Source organism: Meriones unguiculatus, chromosome 12 (genome assembly GCF_030254825.1).
Source record: "Meriones unguiculatus strain TT.TT164.6M chromosome 12, Bangor_MerUng_6.1, whole genome shotgun sequence".
Classification (NCBI taxonomy): domain Eukaryota; kingdom Metazoa; phylum Chordata; class Mammalia; order Rodentia; family Muridae; genus Meriones; species Meriones unguiculatus.
In genome coordinates, this window is record NC_083360.1 from 89525547 (window position 1) to 89543667 (window position 18121).

The 18121-nt window shown below is 37.2% G+C and overlaps 1 protein-coding gene across 2 annotated transcripts in view; it reads left to right on the plus strand.

Annotated features, from left to right (window-relative positions):
* Spata6 (spermatogenesis associated 6) overlaps positions 1-18121 on the plus strand; it is a 91617-nt gene that overhangs the window by 29475 nt on the left and 44021 nt on the right. Inside the window, exons 4-7 of one of the 2 annotated variants that reach the window (XM_021629111.2) lie at positions 4526-4567; positions 5565-5689; positions 10422-10502; positions 14526-14819. In XM_021629111.2, coding sequence (XP_021484786.1) covers positions 4526-4567; positions 5565-5689; positions 10422-10502; positions 14526-14819 — 542 coding nt within the window. Of the gene's footprint in view, positions 1-4525; positions 4568-5548; positions 5690-10421; positions 10503-14525; positions 14820-18121 lie in introns of both variants that reach the window. The other variant, XM_060366145.1, reaches the window with a different exon arrangement.

The following is an 18121-nucleotide window of genomic DNA, read 5'->3' on the forward strand; positions in this document are numbered from 1 at the left end:
CTGCTTACTTTTTATGCTAGAGCTCTTTGAATTTTATAGTTTTTGAAAATTGTGGAGTTATTTTTTGGTAATGGAAATAAATCCCGGATCTTATACATGTTGAGCAAGTTCTCCACACTGAGCCACAGCTCGTTTTTTTTTTTTTTTCTTTTTCTTAATTCTTGATTCGATCACTCTACTTTCCTCATTTGTGTGATCAAGATCTTGCCACTGTAGTCTTTCATGTTTAGTTTTGCATGCACCTTGTTGAAAGCTAGTCATGGTGTACTGAGAAAGAACTGTTTTAGCTGTCCACTGTGATGTGTTGGTAAGGCCTGAGGAAAAGTGTTCTATCTTCTATAAGTAGAGCTATCTTGATGATCCCACACTCCTGTTTGGGAACTCTACCAGTGTTTCCAGGCCTTCTCTCTCCTTATGACAGAGTAGTTGGATAGCTGAATAGCTCCTTTCTCCCATGTACATGTGTATTCCACCTTTTTCTGGTAGAAGCGTAGACTGGCTAGAATTGAGACTTCCCTTGTACCAGGTGAATTAGGCTTTTTTATTTTTTTTAATAAAATAGCAGATAGAACCAGAGGAAAAACATTTTTCTTCCCAAAGAGAAAGCCTTGTTACAAATGCTCTGGCATAAATACTTCCAAATGCTTCCTTTACCCTGAGAATCAGAGAGAACTTTTCCCCAACATTCCCAGTGATGATCCTGAGGTAAAACTCAAAGTTCTTCCCTTCAAGCTGCCGTAGCGGCCTCTGCTTCTATATTTCTGCTCGTTTTGATTGCTCACATTTACCTTCCTTTATCCTTGAGGTCACCTTTTTGAGGTATATCAGAAGGGTTGCTCATCTCTGGGTCTTACGCTGGAGTAAATTTTTCCAAGCACCTTCCACTCCAGACTTTAAGTCTTACAGCACTTTTTAAGCCTGTGTCTTTAAGTGGTATAAATGGCACATTCTGAGTATGTAGAAGGCTCAGTTTCTGAATCTTCTGTTTTATTTCCTTAGTTTTTAATCTCAGTTATCTATGGCTGTGACAAGACACCAGGACCAAGGCAAGTTATGAAAGGAAGCATTTAATTGGGGGCTTACTTATTACAGTTTTAGAGGACAAGTTTATGACTATCATGGAAGGGAGCATAACAGCAGGCAGACAAGGCAGGCACTGCAGCAGTAGTTGAGAGCTCACATGTAGATACAACAACCAAGAGATAGATAGACAGATAGATAGATAGACAGACAGACAGATAGAGCCAGCTGTAATGGCATGTGCTTTTGAAACCTCATAGCTCACACTCAGTCATGTATGTCTTCCAATGAGACCATACTTCCTAATTCTTAAATATGTAAGCCCATGGGGGTTATAGAAGCTCAGTCAAACCAGCACAGGTTTAATCTTCTATGAGCAAAGCCAACGGGTTCATCAGTCAGGTTGTCAGGCCACTGGCTTGATTTGCCAACTTGCTTTTCCTGACTCGCCACGGCCATGCTTCCCCTTGGGGCTATAGATGAGCATTTCACGTTCCTAATTTGACTCTGTTCTCTAAGGCTCATGTCATGAGTTTACCAAGAGTCACTGCTAATTTCTTACCTGTTAGCTGTCTGTCAGATTGTCAGATACCAGAAAGAAAAAACAGCCCCCAAGGCCAGGCTCATCTCTCTGGATTTCCATTTTATGCCAAGTTTCTGTTTTACACATTTCAGTGCTTAGTGTTAGCATTGACTTTTTTTTTTTTTTTTTTAGCTGTCTACCTTTTCTAGTTCATTATTGAAGGAACTTTGTTCACAAGTTTACCTAATCTACCTTCCCCAGCTGTATTTTGAGCATCTGTATGTTGTTTCTTCTACTTTGAGAAAGTCTATGCTCGTTGTTCCCCAACCCTAGTTTCTATCACTTAACTCCTGCTATTGATGGGTGCTAAGGACCACTGAGAGCTTTCACTGGCCCCCTGATTGCCTTGGGTATTTTTTTTATAGCATCTCATGACATTCTCCAAGGTTTTCATTGTACTTATGGATTATAATTACATATTCATTGAAGTTTTAATTTCATTTCATGTTTATCTCCTTTGTGGAATTTAAGACTCTTAAGAAAAAGCCACATCACTCAAGGAACAAAGACAGAAAGATGACTAGTTTTAGGCCAAACCAGGGTACATACTAAAGACCTGGCTCAAATAGATGAGCAAATAAATAAAATGAAAGATAAAAAGAAGAGCTGTATTGTTTGATCATAGCTATTCTGACTGGTGTGAGATGGAATATCAGATTCGTTTGATTTGCATTTTCCTGATGACTAAGAAAGCTGAACCTTTCTTTAAGTGATTCTTGGCCATTCAAGATTCCTCTGTTGAGAAGTCTTTGTTTAGTTTTGTGCCCCATTTTTTAAAAAGTAAATTGGGTTATTTTGTTTATTGTTGTTTGATTTCTTGAGTTCTTTATATATTTTGGATATTAGCCCTTTGTTGGATGTAGGATTGGTGAAGATCTTTTCCCAATCTGTAGATTGTCTTTTCCTTCTATTGACAGTGACCTTTGTCTTACAGAAGCTTTTCAGTTTCAAGAGATCTCATTTATTAATTGTTGATCTTAGAGCCCGAGCTGTTAGTATTCTGTTCAAGAAGTTGTCTCCTGCTACAATGAGTTCCAGACTCTTTCTTTTCCACTTTCTCTTAATAGATTTCTCTTAATAGATTTACTGTATCTGGTGTTATATTGAGGTCTTTGATCCACACAGATTTGAGTTTTGTGCAGGGAGATAAACGTGGATCTCTTATCATTTTTCTACATGTAGAAATCCACCATTTGTTGAAGGTACTGTCTTTTTTTTTTTTTTTTTCCATTGTATGGTTTTGGCTCCTTTGTAAAAAATCAAGAAACTATAGGTATGTCTTTTTATCCCTGGGTTTGGGATTCAATTCCATCTATTAACCAGTCTACTTCTATGTCAGTAGTATGTAGTTTTTATTACTACCCTGCCTATGAGATAAAGATGTAGGGATAAAGATATTGCAGGTAGAGCAGAGATCGAGGGAATGTCCAACCGACATGCCTAGCCCAACAAAAACCCACCCTATTGGAGAGTGCCAGCCCCTGACACTCTGAATGATATTCTGCTAAGCTTGCAGACAAGACCTGACAGAATTGTCTTCTGAGAGGCTGTACCCAGCAGTGCCTCAAAACAGATGCTGAGACTCAGAGCCAAACATTGATCAATGCATAGGGAGTCTTGAGGAATAGTGGAGGAAAGAGAAAAGGACCCAAAAGTGACAGGAGCTCCACAAGAAAAACAACAGAGCCAACTAACAAGGGCCCAGAGGGGTTTAAAGAGACTGAAGCATCAACCAAAGACCATGCATGTACTGGACCTAGGCCGCATGCAAAGATGTAGCAGATGGGCAGCTTATGCTTCAAGTGGGTCTTCTAGTAAGAGAAGTGGGGACTGTATCGGAGAAGGACTCACTTGTTAGCTTTTAGATCACTTTCCTCTGGTGGGACTGCCTTGACAGGCTACAGGGGAAGAGGACAAGTTCAGACCTGATGAAACTTGATGAGCTGGAGTGGATGGGAAAGGGAGCTCCCCTTTTATGAGGAAAAGAGGAGGAGGAGGGAGAGGGAAGGAAGAGGGGTTTGGACTGGGAGGGGAGGAGGGAAGGGACTACAAGGATGTGAAGTGAATAAAATGAATAAATGAGAAAAAATAGAGCTGTATTGTTTTTCCAACTGTACCTTCCAACAGTGACTTAGGTGAAGAATTTAGAATTTCTTCATAGGTGGAATATATTGATGATGGAGTGAAACGTCATCCATGGAACACAGCAGAATTTAGAGGAAGTAGCAATTATGTTTCAGAGGACAGAGATGATTCATTTATTTTTTTCTTATTTTTGAAAATTTGTCATAAAATATTTCAGCTATATTAAAATTGAACATGTTTTATAAGGTACATATATAACTGTCACTACTACTCTATCACTTATATCTTAATAAGAAATAGCATATTTATACAAATCTATATAGTTGACTCAGATAAACAAGAATATTGTGTATGCAGCAATTATTTTGGCTTTTAATTACTTATTTATTTGTTGTTGGGGGCACTTGTTCCTGTATTACGGCCCATATGGAGGTCAGAGGTATATCATGGGCATTTGCTTCCCTGCTTTCATTATAGGGTTCCAGGGGTCAAAGTCAGGTCCTTAGGTCTGGTGGCAGATGCTTATACATACATATTGATTCATCTTGCTGGATATATTTTGGCAAACAAAGACGACAGAGATAAGAAAAAGGGCCATATTTATTTTTATCATTATAGCCTCAAGTTATGTCATGAGAGAATTTAATTAAATGGAGAATTTAATATTTCTTCATAGATGGAATACATGGATGGAAAGTTGAATGAAACTTTCATTTATGGAAAACAGCAGAAGTTAAAGAAAGGAAGGAAGCGTTTATGCCTTTGTAATGAAGTAGATTGAAGCAACTTGTTATTACTGACTTTTTGACTTGAGGAAATTTTCTTTCAAACTTTCAGATGATACAGCAGTGTTCGAGTTGATACAGCTAGTTCCACCAGGTATTTTATTATTATTGATAAGATGACTCCTAATAGCAACTCATCCCAGTGAAATCTTCCTAAATTTCTCCTCTCCCCCTTCCTACCAAATTAACAGCAATGCTTATTTTTAGCCCATTGATTTGCTATATATGTCAAAACAGTATATACAGAAAGGTGGACATAAATGCCAATTGAATGCATTGTTCTGAAGTTAAGTATGTTAAAATAATTGAAAGTGGAGGATAACATCTTCATAATTTTAGAATATTTGTGACAGTGATATAAATTTATTTTATCAATTTTTGAGATTTTAAAAATAAAAATACATATTTTTGTTAATTAAATAGGGTTTTTGTGTGTTGGCTATTATTGGGAATGAAGAGGATCATAGCCATACTTATTTATAGGGTAAACACTGGTTCCTGAGGAAAGTTACTTATTAAAATATAGCAACTAGTTTATTGTTGACACTGATTTCTAGGATTATCAAAGAGTTCTTTATTTTATGAAACACATACTTATATTGTATTAAATACAAGTAATCCAGAATTTTCAGTATTGCACACATTCTTAATTCACTAGCCACGAAGTCTGTAAACTGTTTCAATTATTTTTAGTGTCCAATCTTACACTCTTATGACAGCAGACAGAAAAGAGTGAAGACAGGAAAGATGTTAAAGATGGTAATAAGCTTTGGATGTATAAATTTCATGAACTTTATATTTTTAAAGAACTTCCCTTTTGTAAGAGTCCCTAGGTTCTCACTGAGTTTACATGAATATTCCTGTTCCCCAAAGGTGTGAGGCAGAGAACTACTGTAGTGTATTTCTGAAAGAAAATGTATTAAAGTACTTAATGTATCTTTATTTTAATTTTCCTTTTATAGAAGATTAACACAGACTTCAAGCAGGCATACAATAAGGCATCAGGCATTATCTATATATTATACTTGATGATTTTGTTTCTAAATAGAATGTTTTGTTATAATTTGAATCATAGGATATCTTTCTTATAGTGGGAGAAACACTGTCCACCTATGATGAAAATACACGCGATTTCATGTTCCCGGGTCCAAACCAAATTTCTGGGCACCATGATTCAAACCGCCAGGTTACCATGAGGAGGATTTCTGGACTAAGAGTAAGTGACTCTGGTTTTCCAAGCCAGCTCTTGATGCAGGCTCATGGGTGAGAACTGCCACAGAGGCCTCAGTACCATGTATGCGTGAAACTAACTCAAATTTAATTTAGTTTCAAACTTGTTTTGTATAATTGTGCTATTTCAAGCATCCTGATTGTAATTTATCAAAAAACAAGGCATTTATCATCATAACTAACACATGTCATATTGGCTGACTGTTGTGACAATTTGTAACTCCTTTCTCCTCTGCACTGTCTGTCCTCATCTCCGACCCATGTCTCTCTGTTACCCTTCTCTGTTTCTGTTTAGGGAAGGTTCAACAAAGAGTTGAACAATAACCAGTCTTAAGATTTAGGGAAACCCAAATTTAAAAAATGGTCTTTGAGACATATGATTTATTGGAAATGTTAATAAACATTTAAATATTTACAAATTGAGAATTTTTGTATGCTGCTGTGTCATATAAGCTGAACAATCAAAACTCAGTATTTAATACAGACCAAGATTTTCTCGCATTTTATCTTCTAGGTATGTGTCTTCAATATATCCCATAAGCCATGGTAACATTATTTCACCCTAGTGCTAGAGATGGGACACAGGACCTTCCATGTATTAGGCACTAGCTTAACACTGAGCCTCACCTCCAGATTAGGATGTGTTCTTGTAGTTTTGTTAACAATGACTAAAAAATAAAAATAACTAAAATGCCTAGCTTGGATAAAGCTTGAATAGATAGATTATAAAGTGTTCATAGATTGTACACCTAAGCATAAGTGCTGCATTGAGTGGTAATAATTATGTGACAAGTAAGCATCATTAGCTCCATACTGCTACCACGTAAAGCTCTCCCACCTTTTCTTGTAACTCCCTGATTTAAAAATACTTTTATTCATGAAAATCAGCTTGCCTCTCAGAAAAACTCAAAGATGCCCACTTGTTTCAAAAGCAGAGAAGGAAAAGTTAGTTGAAATTAGTTGGATAAATAGTTTATTATTTGGATAAATAGTTTTTAAACTAATTTTATGGAATCTCAAAATAACAGTGTGAAAGTTGACTCTGTAACAATCTATAAAAACCTTTCCTCTGTGGGACATTTTTAAAAGTCATTAGTCAGCTTTTATGTTATAACTGCCTTCAAAGAGCATTTTAAGAGTCATGTGGAAGCCCACAAAGGAAAAAAATACATTTTAAGTTTATGTTCTCTTTAAGGTCATTTAAGTTGCTTTGTCATACAAAGACAGTAATAGAGAATCAACTGTAGATTGTTGACGGGGATTTTCTTTCATCCCTTGCACTGCTTTTGCATATATTTGAAAGGTGTCTGATTACTGAACAAAGGCACATAAAAATCAGGACTTCCAATAACAGCTGTGTAAAGAGTTTGACAGGTCGTCTGTGTAGGTTAAACAAATGTGAAACGGGTCAAAGTTACCATACTCAATGTCGGGCAGTGAATACAGACTAACAAGTACAGCAAGCAGATGAGGTGTTTTTTGTTCTTCAAAATTGGCCCATTTTAGGTAATATTGCAGGAATTTTGGACTCCTTTGCCTGGGATGTTCCCATGCCTACTCCTCAGTGACAAGTGTAATCTTTACCGACTGAGAATAGACACAAGGAGCAGCAGCTTTGGCACCAAGGAGTTGAGAGGTGATGCGATTGGCTTGGCTCTGCCAGCAAACAATGGTGGATCTTGTTAGTAGCACAAGGAGAAACCTGACTGGGGTCAATGGCACACCTTCTAGGAGACTGACAGGCAGATCCAGAAACAAAGGGCGAGAAGAGGGCTGAGAGAAGCCCTCTCCCTTTCCTATGTTCCTTCAAAAGTCATGCACAGGGGCGACAGTGGGAGATGAAAAGAAACCCAGAGAAACTAACTGTAGCTATGAATTTATTTTCTCACCTATCACTGAAAGTCAGTGGTGGGGGAGGGGAACACCGGGTAGCTTTTCTATAAAGAACTGAAGAATACAGAAGACATGGAACAGAGTATAGACTGAACATCAAAATTATGGCATAAATCCAGCCATATCAATGCTTGTATTTACATATAAGTAAAAACAAGTGGTCTAGTCAGTGGTTTGTGGTCCTGTCAAGCAACAATGACTCATTTTCAGAATTCTTGTAATTCTGAGCTATCATCTTTGAGTCCCACTGCTGTGACAAGGGTTCAAACCAGTATCTGGAATTAAATCTGGGCACTGTTATGGATTTGCATTGTAAGCTCGGACAAAGCACAGTGACCAGTAGATAGCTTGGGTTCCTGGGTGGATTGATTTAACATCAAGATGATCATATGTTTTAACTGTGGTTGTCATGGCAGTAGTGCTCATGGTTATTTTCTTCATAGACTCTGAGCCCTAAAGCATTCTCATCTTTGAACTGTGCTCACATTCAGTATCTTATGAAGGCGTATTTAACAGATGCCTCTTGACTGAACTCAGTGAGTTAATAACTTCTTACAATAGGCTCCATAGAGAACTTACATCTGCATGGTGTGACTTCACTTTGTCATTTTGGCTAGGCTCTGGTGCCCATGCAGTAATATGGACATCACCGTAAGGGAATTTGATGATGTGGTGAACATTCATAAACAATTGACTTCAAATAAAAATTACTACTGGACAGTGGGTGTGACCTTCATCTCATCAAGATGGAGACTGCAAACACTGAGGATTTATGAGGCAGGAAGAATTCTGCCTCAAGGAAGCAATAGAAATCCTACCTAATACTCCAGCCTACCCCATTGGCTTTCATGCTCAAAATAGTGTGTCAGCTTGTTCTTTAGTTTCTAGCTTACTGATTTGCCCTTTGAATTTCAGAATTGTTATCTCCCACAATTGTGTGAATTAATTCTCTAAGATAGATCTATGCATATCAATAGTCCTGTTACAGACTAGACTTCAAAGGTCTGGTAAAAATCCTGGGTTAGATATTGGGAACCCACAGTATGATGAGAATGCTCAGGAAAGCTTCAAGTGGAGAGTCACAGGCCAGGCGGTAATAGAAGGCAGTCTGGTACTTGTTGACATTTTTATTACAGTTGGACTATTCATACAATGGTGGTGAATGGCGTATATTTAGTTATACAACAAGCCATACTAACCAGCTTTCTCAAAGTGTACATAATGATGGATTGCCTAATGTCACTTTTTCAGTCTGAATCCTCATCATTAAGTGACCCATGATGGTATTTCCAGAAATTCTTTAATACACCCCTCTCTCTGCATTTCATTATTGCTAGGCACCAGCCATACTGGTTATTATTTCCGTCCTGTCTCCTTTTGAACAGGACTATTCCAGTGACTGCCCGTGCTTGCTGCACGTGTGCAGTGGGTGTTGGTCATATAGATAGCTTGTCTCCTAAATTACAGGTCTTCTGACTGTGAAGAGCCGTATCCCATGAGCTATCATGAGCTATAAGGAGCTTTGACCAAAGAACCTTACTTATTTGAGGAGCCACTTTACATGTCAACACTGGGTTTTAAACTGAGTTTGTACAGTTGTAAAAGGTTAAGACTTCTTGCTTTCTTATTTTTTTTCTTTTGGGAGCATGTGTATTTTGTATGTAAGAAGAATGCAATTTATAGTCACAAGGAAGACTGCTTATTTATATAAGTATATTGCTATAAATCCATTGAAAAAGTAGCTCTGAGTCTTTGAATATGAACCATACTTACCAAGTTATAGAGAAATATCTTATGTGTAGTAGTAGATACCTAAAAGAAGGAATAGTAGGTGTCATTGATACTGATTTTTAGGCAGTTTAGTTTGCCTTTTGGAATGGATGTGTTTTAAATTCTAAACTTAGATGGTCACAGATGGGGTCTGCAGAGGGCTTGGTTAGTGTCTGGCTCCTGTTGAGTGGCGCAGACACTACTTGAGGGATCAGCAGTGTGGATGAAGGTGCGTGTAAGGTGGGCTTCTAGATGTTTCCTCGGTGCTTCGTCACTGTCCCTTTGAATTATCTCCACTTCTTTACTTACCTTAAAAGTGTTTAAGCTGATTATTGAAATGTTGATAGAAATAGAATACTGATTAATATCTATACCTGAATGTAAAATATATTATAGAAAAAAAAAAGCTTTGGAAAAGCTTCAGAGACCTCGTCTCTGTCTGAAGATTGCACATCTGTGAAGATTCCAAACTATTCCATTAAAAAATATTAATAGGATAGGCATGCATAGAAAGAGCAGGAGAGATAAAACAGAAAGGGAAAGTAATGCAATTCTATTTTAATTAAAATGTATTAAAATATAACAAAATAAAAAAATTAATGGACAGTTAAATATAAATATAAAATAGAGAATGGTGTTTTGATGTACGTGAAATTTATGGAATGGCTAAATAAAGCTAATAATTATTTTTTAATTATATAGTTAATGTATTAATTGTAAATGTAAGGAGAGTTGAAATCAATGAAATACATTCACACATTTATGACTAATATGTCATAATTTAAAATCTTCAAACACTTTGACAGACACTTGAAAATGAAAACAATTAATTATTCTGTAAAAGTAATATAATTGTTCCTAACCAAATCATTAGCAATGAAGCTGCTACTTAGTAACATTTGTCATTACTATGTTCTTTACAGTAATAAGTAGATCAGACTAACAAATGCAGTGCTGAGTCTTGACAAGTATTGTCATTTCAGATGCCGTTCTCACCACTGACTGTATCTTTTTCACAGAAATATTTAATGATACCATTTTTTTTAATCTCTCAGGGAATTGCTCCAAAGCTGGAATTTTCTACAACTTCAGTGATCACGGAATGTCTGATAAGCTCAAGGAAGTGCCGCACTCAGGTTAAAATGATTAACTGCTTCATGTCTAGTTAACTTCATGTCTAGTTGGTGATGGTGTGTGAGAAGCTTTAGCCTTTTGCTTTGCTGCATTTCCTTTCATTTTGCCTTACCCACAATCTTCTGTTTGAGTAGCAGTTAGCAAAGTACTCAGCACCTTGACTGGATCTTAGACAACAGGAAAAGGCTGATCTCAGTCCAGTGGCAGTGGGCACATTACTTGATGTTGTAGACTTTTTAATACAAGTAATAGTTGAATTTTGTAGAGAAAACTGGTTGGAGACTTGTATCTATTTCACAGACGTTACAGGTAACTGCAGAGAGGACAGATGATAGCATTAAGCAAACGTGGCAGCGTTCTCAGACTGGAGACTTGCTGTTTACTGAGTGTGGCTTCTGAATATTTCTAATTCCTTAGAGGACTGTTGCTCTAAGTGCTGGTCCTGTCAGATCAAAGCAAGCTTGGATGTTCCAGCCTAAATAACTCCTGCTTGTGATGATTTCCTCTGACAAGCTTCTGCACCTATTATTTCTCATATTCTAATTGTTACTGGACCACGGGACAGTCTTCTGTTGGACAAACGACCATGCCGATAGTCATCCCATCAGTGCTGGCATCATCCGTGTGCAGTTTCGTAAACTGGCTGTGATGAAAGGCCGGGAACATATGAAGCTCAGATGATTCAATTGAAGTAGAACTGGGCCAGTTATGGACAGAGTGGAATAGTATTTTGCTGTATTACAGTTTTAAAGCTATTTCTCTGAAGATGAGATTGTGGCCTAAGCTAAGAAAGGTGCAGTGAGTTCCCAGAGTGTTGAAGGAGACATTATTTTGTTTAGCAAGGTATTTAGGATTCCAAAGCCAGTCTGTAGCTATTTATCATTTAGGCACAGATGTTGGAAGTCTGTCCAGCCATGCTTACCATGTAGGGGAACCTGACTGGCTAGCTTCTGAGATACTCGCTATGCACATTTGTAAATTGTTCAAAATGCTTTACCTGGATTCAGTTTTTCTCTATGAAATGGAGTGTACCTGATGAATGAATAGAAAAAAAAATTAATTCCTATGTGACAGAGCATTCATGTAGAAAAGTCTTAACATTTCAAGTGTTCGCCTTCTAAATGTAAGGCCCTCCCCTTCAGTTAGCGTCACTGTACTTTATGCACATAAAGTAGCATTTTTCTGGTAAAAATACTATTCTTTTTACTTGTTTGGAGTTGTCATTTGGTCTTTACTAAACAAAGATGTAAGAAAGTAGGTTACGATAGTAGACAGTGTTTAAAACTACTCTTTAGGTCTATACATATATCTTGATATGATTTAATAGGGCACTTGTCCTACCATGCATGAAGTCCAGGGTTCAATTCCCTATCAAGGCCATGGGCGGAGCTGGGGAAAGAGATGACAGAAGAGGAGAGGGGAGCAAAGTGGGGAAGAGAGAAAAAAGTGAGGAGGGAAGGATGAAAGAAGGGTGGAAGGGGGATGGAAAGAAGGAGAAAAGCACTATTTCCAAATGTATGTTTTGTATTTGTCAGCAATTTAATGGATTAAAAAATTATATATATTGATATGAGTTTCTAGGAGAAAAATAATTTTCTCTTCTAATTCGTTGACCTATTTCAAAGTAGACTTTATGGTAACATAGTTAGATCTTGGCAGTCTCTTTAGGATATTTTTAAGCTCTGTTAAGATACAGTATCCCTTAGGTTTCTTGTATAACAATCCTTACTAACTTACTGGTTTAAAGCAGCAAGAGCTTCTCAGTTCTGGGGCAACAGGATGATTCCTTCAGTGCAGACTGGCTGGCCACACCTGAATGATCCATCTCAAATCTGGCGTTTGGCAGAAGTTGTATTTGGGGTGGAAATGTTTACTTTTTTCATTGACCTCAGCTGGTGTGATAGTCATAAGAAGCTAAATCATGGCTTCTTCATCTGCTGCAGGGAGAATCTCAGAAGAGTGATAGCCTTTTAGAAAACCTGGCCTTATGACATAGTGACCTATTGGTCAAAGAAATTGCATAGTCAAATTTAGCATGGGCTCTGGGGGGAGAAACTCCCATGGGTGCAGATGTAGGAAAGGAAATTGTGGAAGTCATTATGGAAGAGTATAGTGTCTTGAGTTTTTGTAGAAAAAACTAGAGGCATTAGGGGATGCCATGTTTGGACACCATACATTTGTAATACATGACATGAAGTCTGTAACTTCATTAATGGACATGAGTCTAACAATTTACTGAAGAAAGGGGAGGTAGAGTTGGTATCTTAAGATCTGGTATAATCAGAGGTGGGTATGTAAAAAGCAACTGAAGCATCACTTTAGGAATTTAGTTGTGTCTAAACCAACAATATATAAGGAACAAAGAGATAGATGTCCGGGGACTGATGTGACAAATGGGGTTAATAATAGACACAGAGTAGAAGAAAGAGGTTGAGTAAAAGGGATTTACACACTGTAGATACAGTGGATTTGTAGAGGAGAGATTTAAGACATGTTTGACAGGGATAATTAAAGATGAGCCAAATCCCAGGTGTTGGAGCCACTGCTTAAATGTTTTAGGGAGCCTCAAAGTTCTAGGATATCTTACTTATGAGACTCATTATGATGTCATAGAGGTGGATGAAGGTATAAAAGAGCTCTGCCATACCCTCTGGGGTCATTGGACACCGTGGGTGAAGATCCTGGAGCATACCACCACCACAGAAGAAAATGGCCTGATGTACTGGCCTGTATAGAACATGAGAGATATTCTCATTTCTTCTTTTATATCTTGGGCTTGAGAAAGATGGCTGTTATTTTGATTCATATTTATATTTTAATTACTTAGTCCTTGCACATAAGGAAGAGAGTTGAGAAAATGGAGAAGAAATTTGGATTAGTAGTTTTTCAAGGGATTGAAGTCAGGAAGAAAAGATCTTTAGTTTATTTTAACTAAAAATCATATGACTTTAGAGAATGTGTGAAGAAATATATTATTTATTTACAATCTAACTATTAAGGCATTTGTAAGGCAGAGTGTGGAAGAATGAAGGATTACCTGAGTAGCAGCAAAGTTGGAGCTATCAGATTTGTTGTCATTTTTATCATATTTTAATGTGGGCAAGGCCTCACTTCCTTTGCCCAGCCTGACTTAACACTCTGGGGATCTGGAAGCCTTCTTGCCTCAGCACCCATGTGGCTAGATATGTAGCCAGATGTGTCTGAGTCTTTTTTTACCTTAAAAATCTCAGACTGATACCAGATTTATATCAAGATGGCCGTATTAGTTACTAAAGTTTATAATCTTTTTATACATATTTAGTTTTACAAACAATATAAATCAAGAAATAAAATGGTATTTTTATCTGTCAAGTTATGACTTGGATCTTACACTCCTATATAGTGTTTGTAATTCAAGTAAAACACTTCAGTAAAATATAAAGTGCTAGAGATTCTTATGTTGTACTTATGTTATACATGATTACAAGAGAATGAATAAGACATTTTTAGTAGTTTTCTTCTAATGATTTTACACCAGCTAGATAAGTGTATTTAGATAAGGGTACTCTGTTGCCCAGGGCCATACTGCCTTAGCATCCTGGCCAGGTCAGGCCTGAGTAACCACATCATACTCGGCAGGGGCTTTTAAAAATTAAACGTAGTTCTTTTAAACTTTATAGCCCATCACTCGAGTATGTAAATGTAATCAATGTTGTTTGCACATTATTTTTTTAATTTACTGAAAAATAAGTTTTCGACTTTTTTGAAAATAAGTTTATTTCTTGGAATTTTGCAAGTGATTAAGCATTAGCCTTTAATATTCATTAAGCCCATGATTAGACTTAATGAGGACATTTGATACAATCAACTTTATTAACTAGGAGACTATGTATTTGCTTTCTCCTGGGTCAGCACGGATGATGATAGATCCAGTTGGTTTTGATGACTTTGTGTACCATGAGTTACTCTTAAACTTTTTTTTACCTAACTGTAGAGTTTCAAAAAATACCTTCTACCCACATGAATGTTTATTTTTTTATGTTTAGGATAAATTTACTTACCATTCAGCTCCAGCTGAAAAATCCCACGGCAAACTGCAATGCAGAACATCAAGATCACAGAAGAAAAAGTCCAAGTCACCCGAGAGAAGTAAATACTGCATGAACACCAAGAACTACGAACAGCCTACAATTTCTTCAAAGTCTCATTCTCCATCGCCCTACACCAAGAGACGAATGTGTGAGCTCTCTGAAGACACCAGGAGGCGGCTGGCCCACTTAAATCTGGGACCCTATGAATTCAAAAAGGAAACAGATAAGCCTCCGTTTGTGATTAGACATGTATGTGCTCATAAGCATTTCCATTTGAAACTTATCAAATCTACTCTGCTGCTGAACTATTATGCTGAAGCGGATTTCAATAAGCAGCTCATATAAATAATTTTCTTTCTTGAAAACTTAGCCAGCAGCTAAAAGGTGAAAACTAACTTAACTAAAGAATATGCTTTTTAGACTGATGCTCCAACCAAGGACCACGCATGGAGAAGGCCTAGACCCCATGCTCATATGTAGACCAGAGGCAGCTCAGACTCCATGTGGGTTCTACAGTAAGGGGATCAGGGGCTGTCTCTGACATGTACACAGTGGCAGGCTCTCTGATCACCTCCCCCTGATAGTGCAGCCTTGTCTGCCCACAGCCAGTCCTGATGAGACCTGATAGGCTAGGGTCAGATAGAAGGTACTTTCCTATCAAGAGACTAGGGAAGGGGTGTTTTGGGGGAGGAAGGGGGAAGAGTAGGAATGGGAGGAGATGAGGGAGGGGGCTACAGCCAGGATACAAAGTGATTAGATTTAATAAACAACAACAAAAAAGAGAATTAGAAAAAAAAAAAAAAGAATATGCTCTTTGTTCTCCCTTTATGCCTTTAATGCCGACAGATGAAGCTGTTAGGAATGCCTTATAGACTCTTTAAGTACTCATTCCCTCTCACCCCACACAGGGGGCAGTGTTATAACTCCACAATTGAACCTGGTTGTAACTGACGTTGATACTAAAATGCTAAAGTAGGATTTTAAAAGAGAAAGCAAAGTTTCCTTTAAAAAGGAACCCATCCAGTCTTTTAAAGAATGATAGTGGAAGTGGATGTCCTTTGAGAGCAAGTCCTTTGGGAAGGCTTTGGATCCTGAATCTTTGAAGCCAGCTCTTGTTTGATGTGCATGCGTAGGATGGCCTTTCGAATTATGGATGGATTAGTTCTAATCCTTCTGCATAACCTTATGTTATTATGGAAGTTAGAGCTTTGTGTCCATGATAGACTTTGATTAAACTGGAATGCCTGCAGTCAGAACACTCAGTCACAGGCTGTCTCAGTTTCTTGAAGCTTTGTAAAGTTCTTTTACCTTAAAAGCAGCTCTACTGAAACTCTTCCTTAGTAACAGAAATGTATATTTGCATATACACTAATAATAAGCATCTAGGCTAAAATGCTGTAGAAGCAAGCATTTACTATTCTTAAATTCTAAAATACTCATGTTTTTTAGAACTTTTATTTGGAATACATTCATTTGGAAGTCAAATAATTTTTGAATGTAGCTATGTACTTTATCTGAAAGTTCCTGAGTTTTCTCTGTGACACCATTTAAGAACAATTTAAATTACGCAATATTTCGTACCATGTTTGTTTTGCCTATGAGTGAATTCTTTATTCTTTTAAACGAAATTAATATTTTTTAAAATTAAAAACTGCTGACTGTAAATTTTTTAATAAAATTATAGTGTATGTATCTTATATATATGTATGTTATAATATGGTAACATCTGTTAATAACCATATATATATATATATATATATAAATTTATTTTATGTGCATTGGTGTTTCTCTGTATGAGGATGTTCCATCCTCTTGAGCTTGTGAGCTGCCGTGTGGGCACTGGGAATTGAACCTGGGTCTTGTGAAAAAGTAGCTAGTGCTCATAATTTGTGAGCCACCTTTCCAGTCCTAAAGATATTCTTGTTTCTCTAATTTGATCACAAGTTTGGTCCAGTCGAACATTATTTAGACATTAGTTTGCTTGTGCGCCTGATGGAAATTTGAGAATGCTCTTAACTTTAATACTATCCAGAATTACAAATTAAATGGAAAAGAAAGGATATACTATTTCCTAATTTGAAGGAATAATCAATTTCATCTTAACTAAAATGCTTGTATATGAAAGTTCAGAAGGATTATGGGAGGTAGACACAGACATGTTGGGGAAACAACTGCTCTTGAAGTGTTTATTAATACTTTTCGTGGCAGTGTTAGAAAGTATACTTTATAAGTGTCTTTATCTTCCTAAGTTACATTTTTTAAAAAATGTAACTTTAATTTTTTTAACTTTTATTAGTTATACTTTATTCACTTTGTACCCCCATAAACTCCTCCCTCCTCCCCTCCTAATCCCACCTTCCCTCCCCCTTTTTATGCATGTCCCTCCCCAAATCCACTGATAAGGGAGGTCCCCCTCTCCTTCCTTCTGATCTTATTCTATCAAATCTCGTCAGGAGTGGCTGCATTGTCATCTTCTGTAGCCTGGTAAGGCTGCTCCCCCCTCAGAGAAAATTTTGTGTGTTTCATACATAAATACTGTAGTTATATTACTTGTATATATTACTTACCTCATCTCCCCTTTCTAGATTCTTTGCTTCTCCCAAATCCATAACTTCTTCCATAATTATTACATATATATATATATATATATATACGTATATATATGTATATATATACATATATATGAATGCTGTCATACTTTTTTATTTACATTTCTTATTTCTTGTTCTTCCTATTCCACCCCAATTCCTTCCAACACCCCAACACCAGGTAGTAGAGAAAAAGGATTAGTGGGAGAGGGGGCGCAGTTCTCTTAGCTGCTTCCTGCTGGTTAGGGTCCTCAGGTTCTTTGGAGCCAGCCCAATCTTTTCGGAGATCTCCAACTTATCTTACCATAGCAACTAGGAGCAGCAAGGGGAAGCAGGTGCAGCCTTGTTTTTTTCTCAGAGGTCCTCTACACTTTTTGGACTCTGGCACTTATTCTTGCTCCAGAGTCCTTAGATTTAAACTATCTGAAGCTGACAAAGAGTTCCTCTCAGAGCCTGAACAGGACAAATAGTTTGTTATTGTGGACTAGCTGAGTCAGTCCCACATCCCACACCTGGGATTAAAGCAACAACATATGTATGTATATTTGAATACCCATATATACTATGTATATTTGTATACTCTTGGGAATATAGCCTGTCAAAAGGCTTTTCTACGGAGAAAACCAATTCTCCTTCTCCCGATTGTAGCTCTTCATTTAACGGCATAATTGGGACCTTGTGAAATTATCCCCATCCATGTTGATGTGTTAACTATGGTATTATGTAGATCTCGTTTTGGTAACCATGCTGTTGAGATATCAAGGGCTGGGTATGGTGGTACACATATTTATTCCCAGTACTTGACAGGCAAGAGGCAAGTGGATCTCTGTGAGTACAAAGCCAGTTTAGTCTAACATAGCATGTTCTAAGACAGCCAGGATTACATAGGGAAACCCTTCTCAAAAAGAAGCAAATAAAAGCAATCAAAAACTTATGACTTTTATTTAAGAGATTTTTCTCATC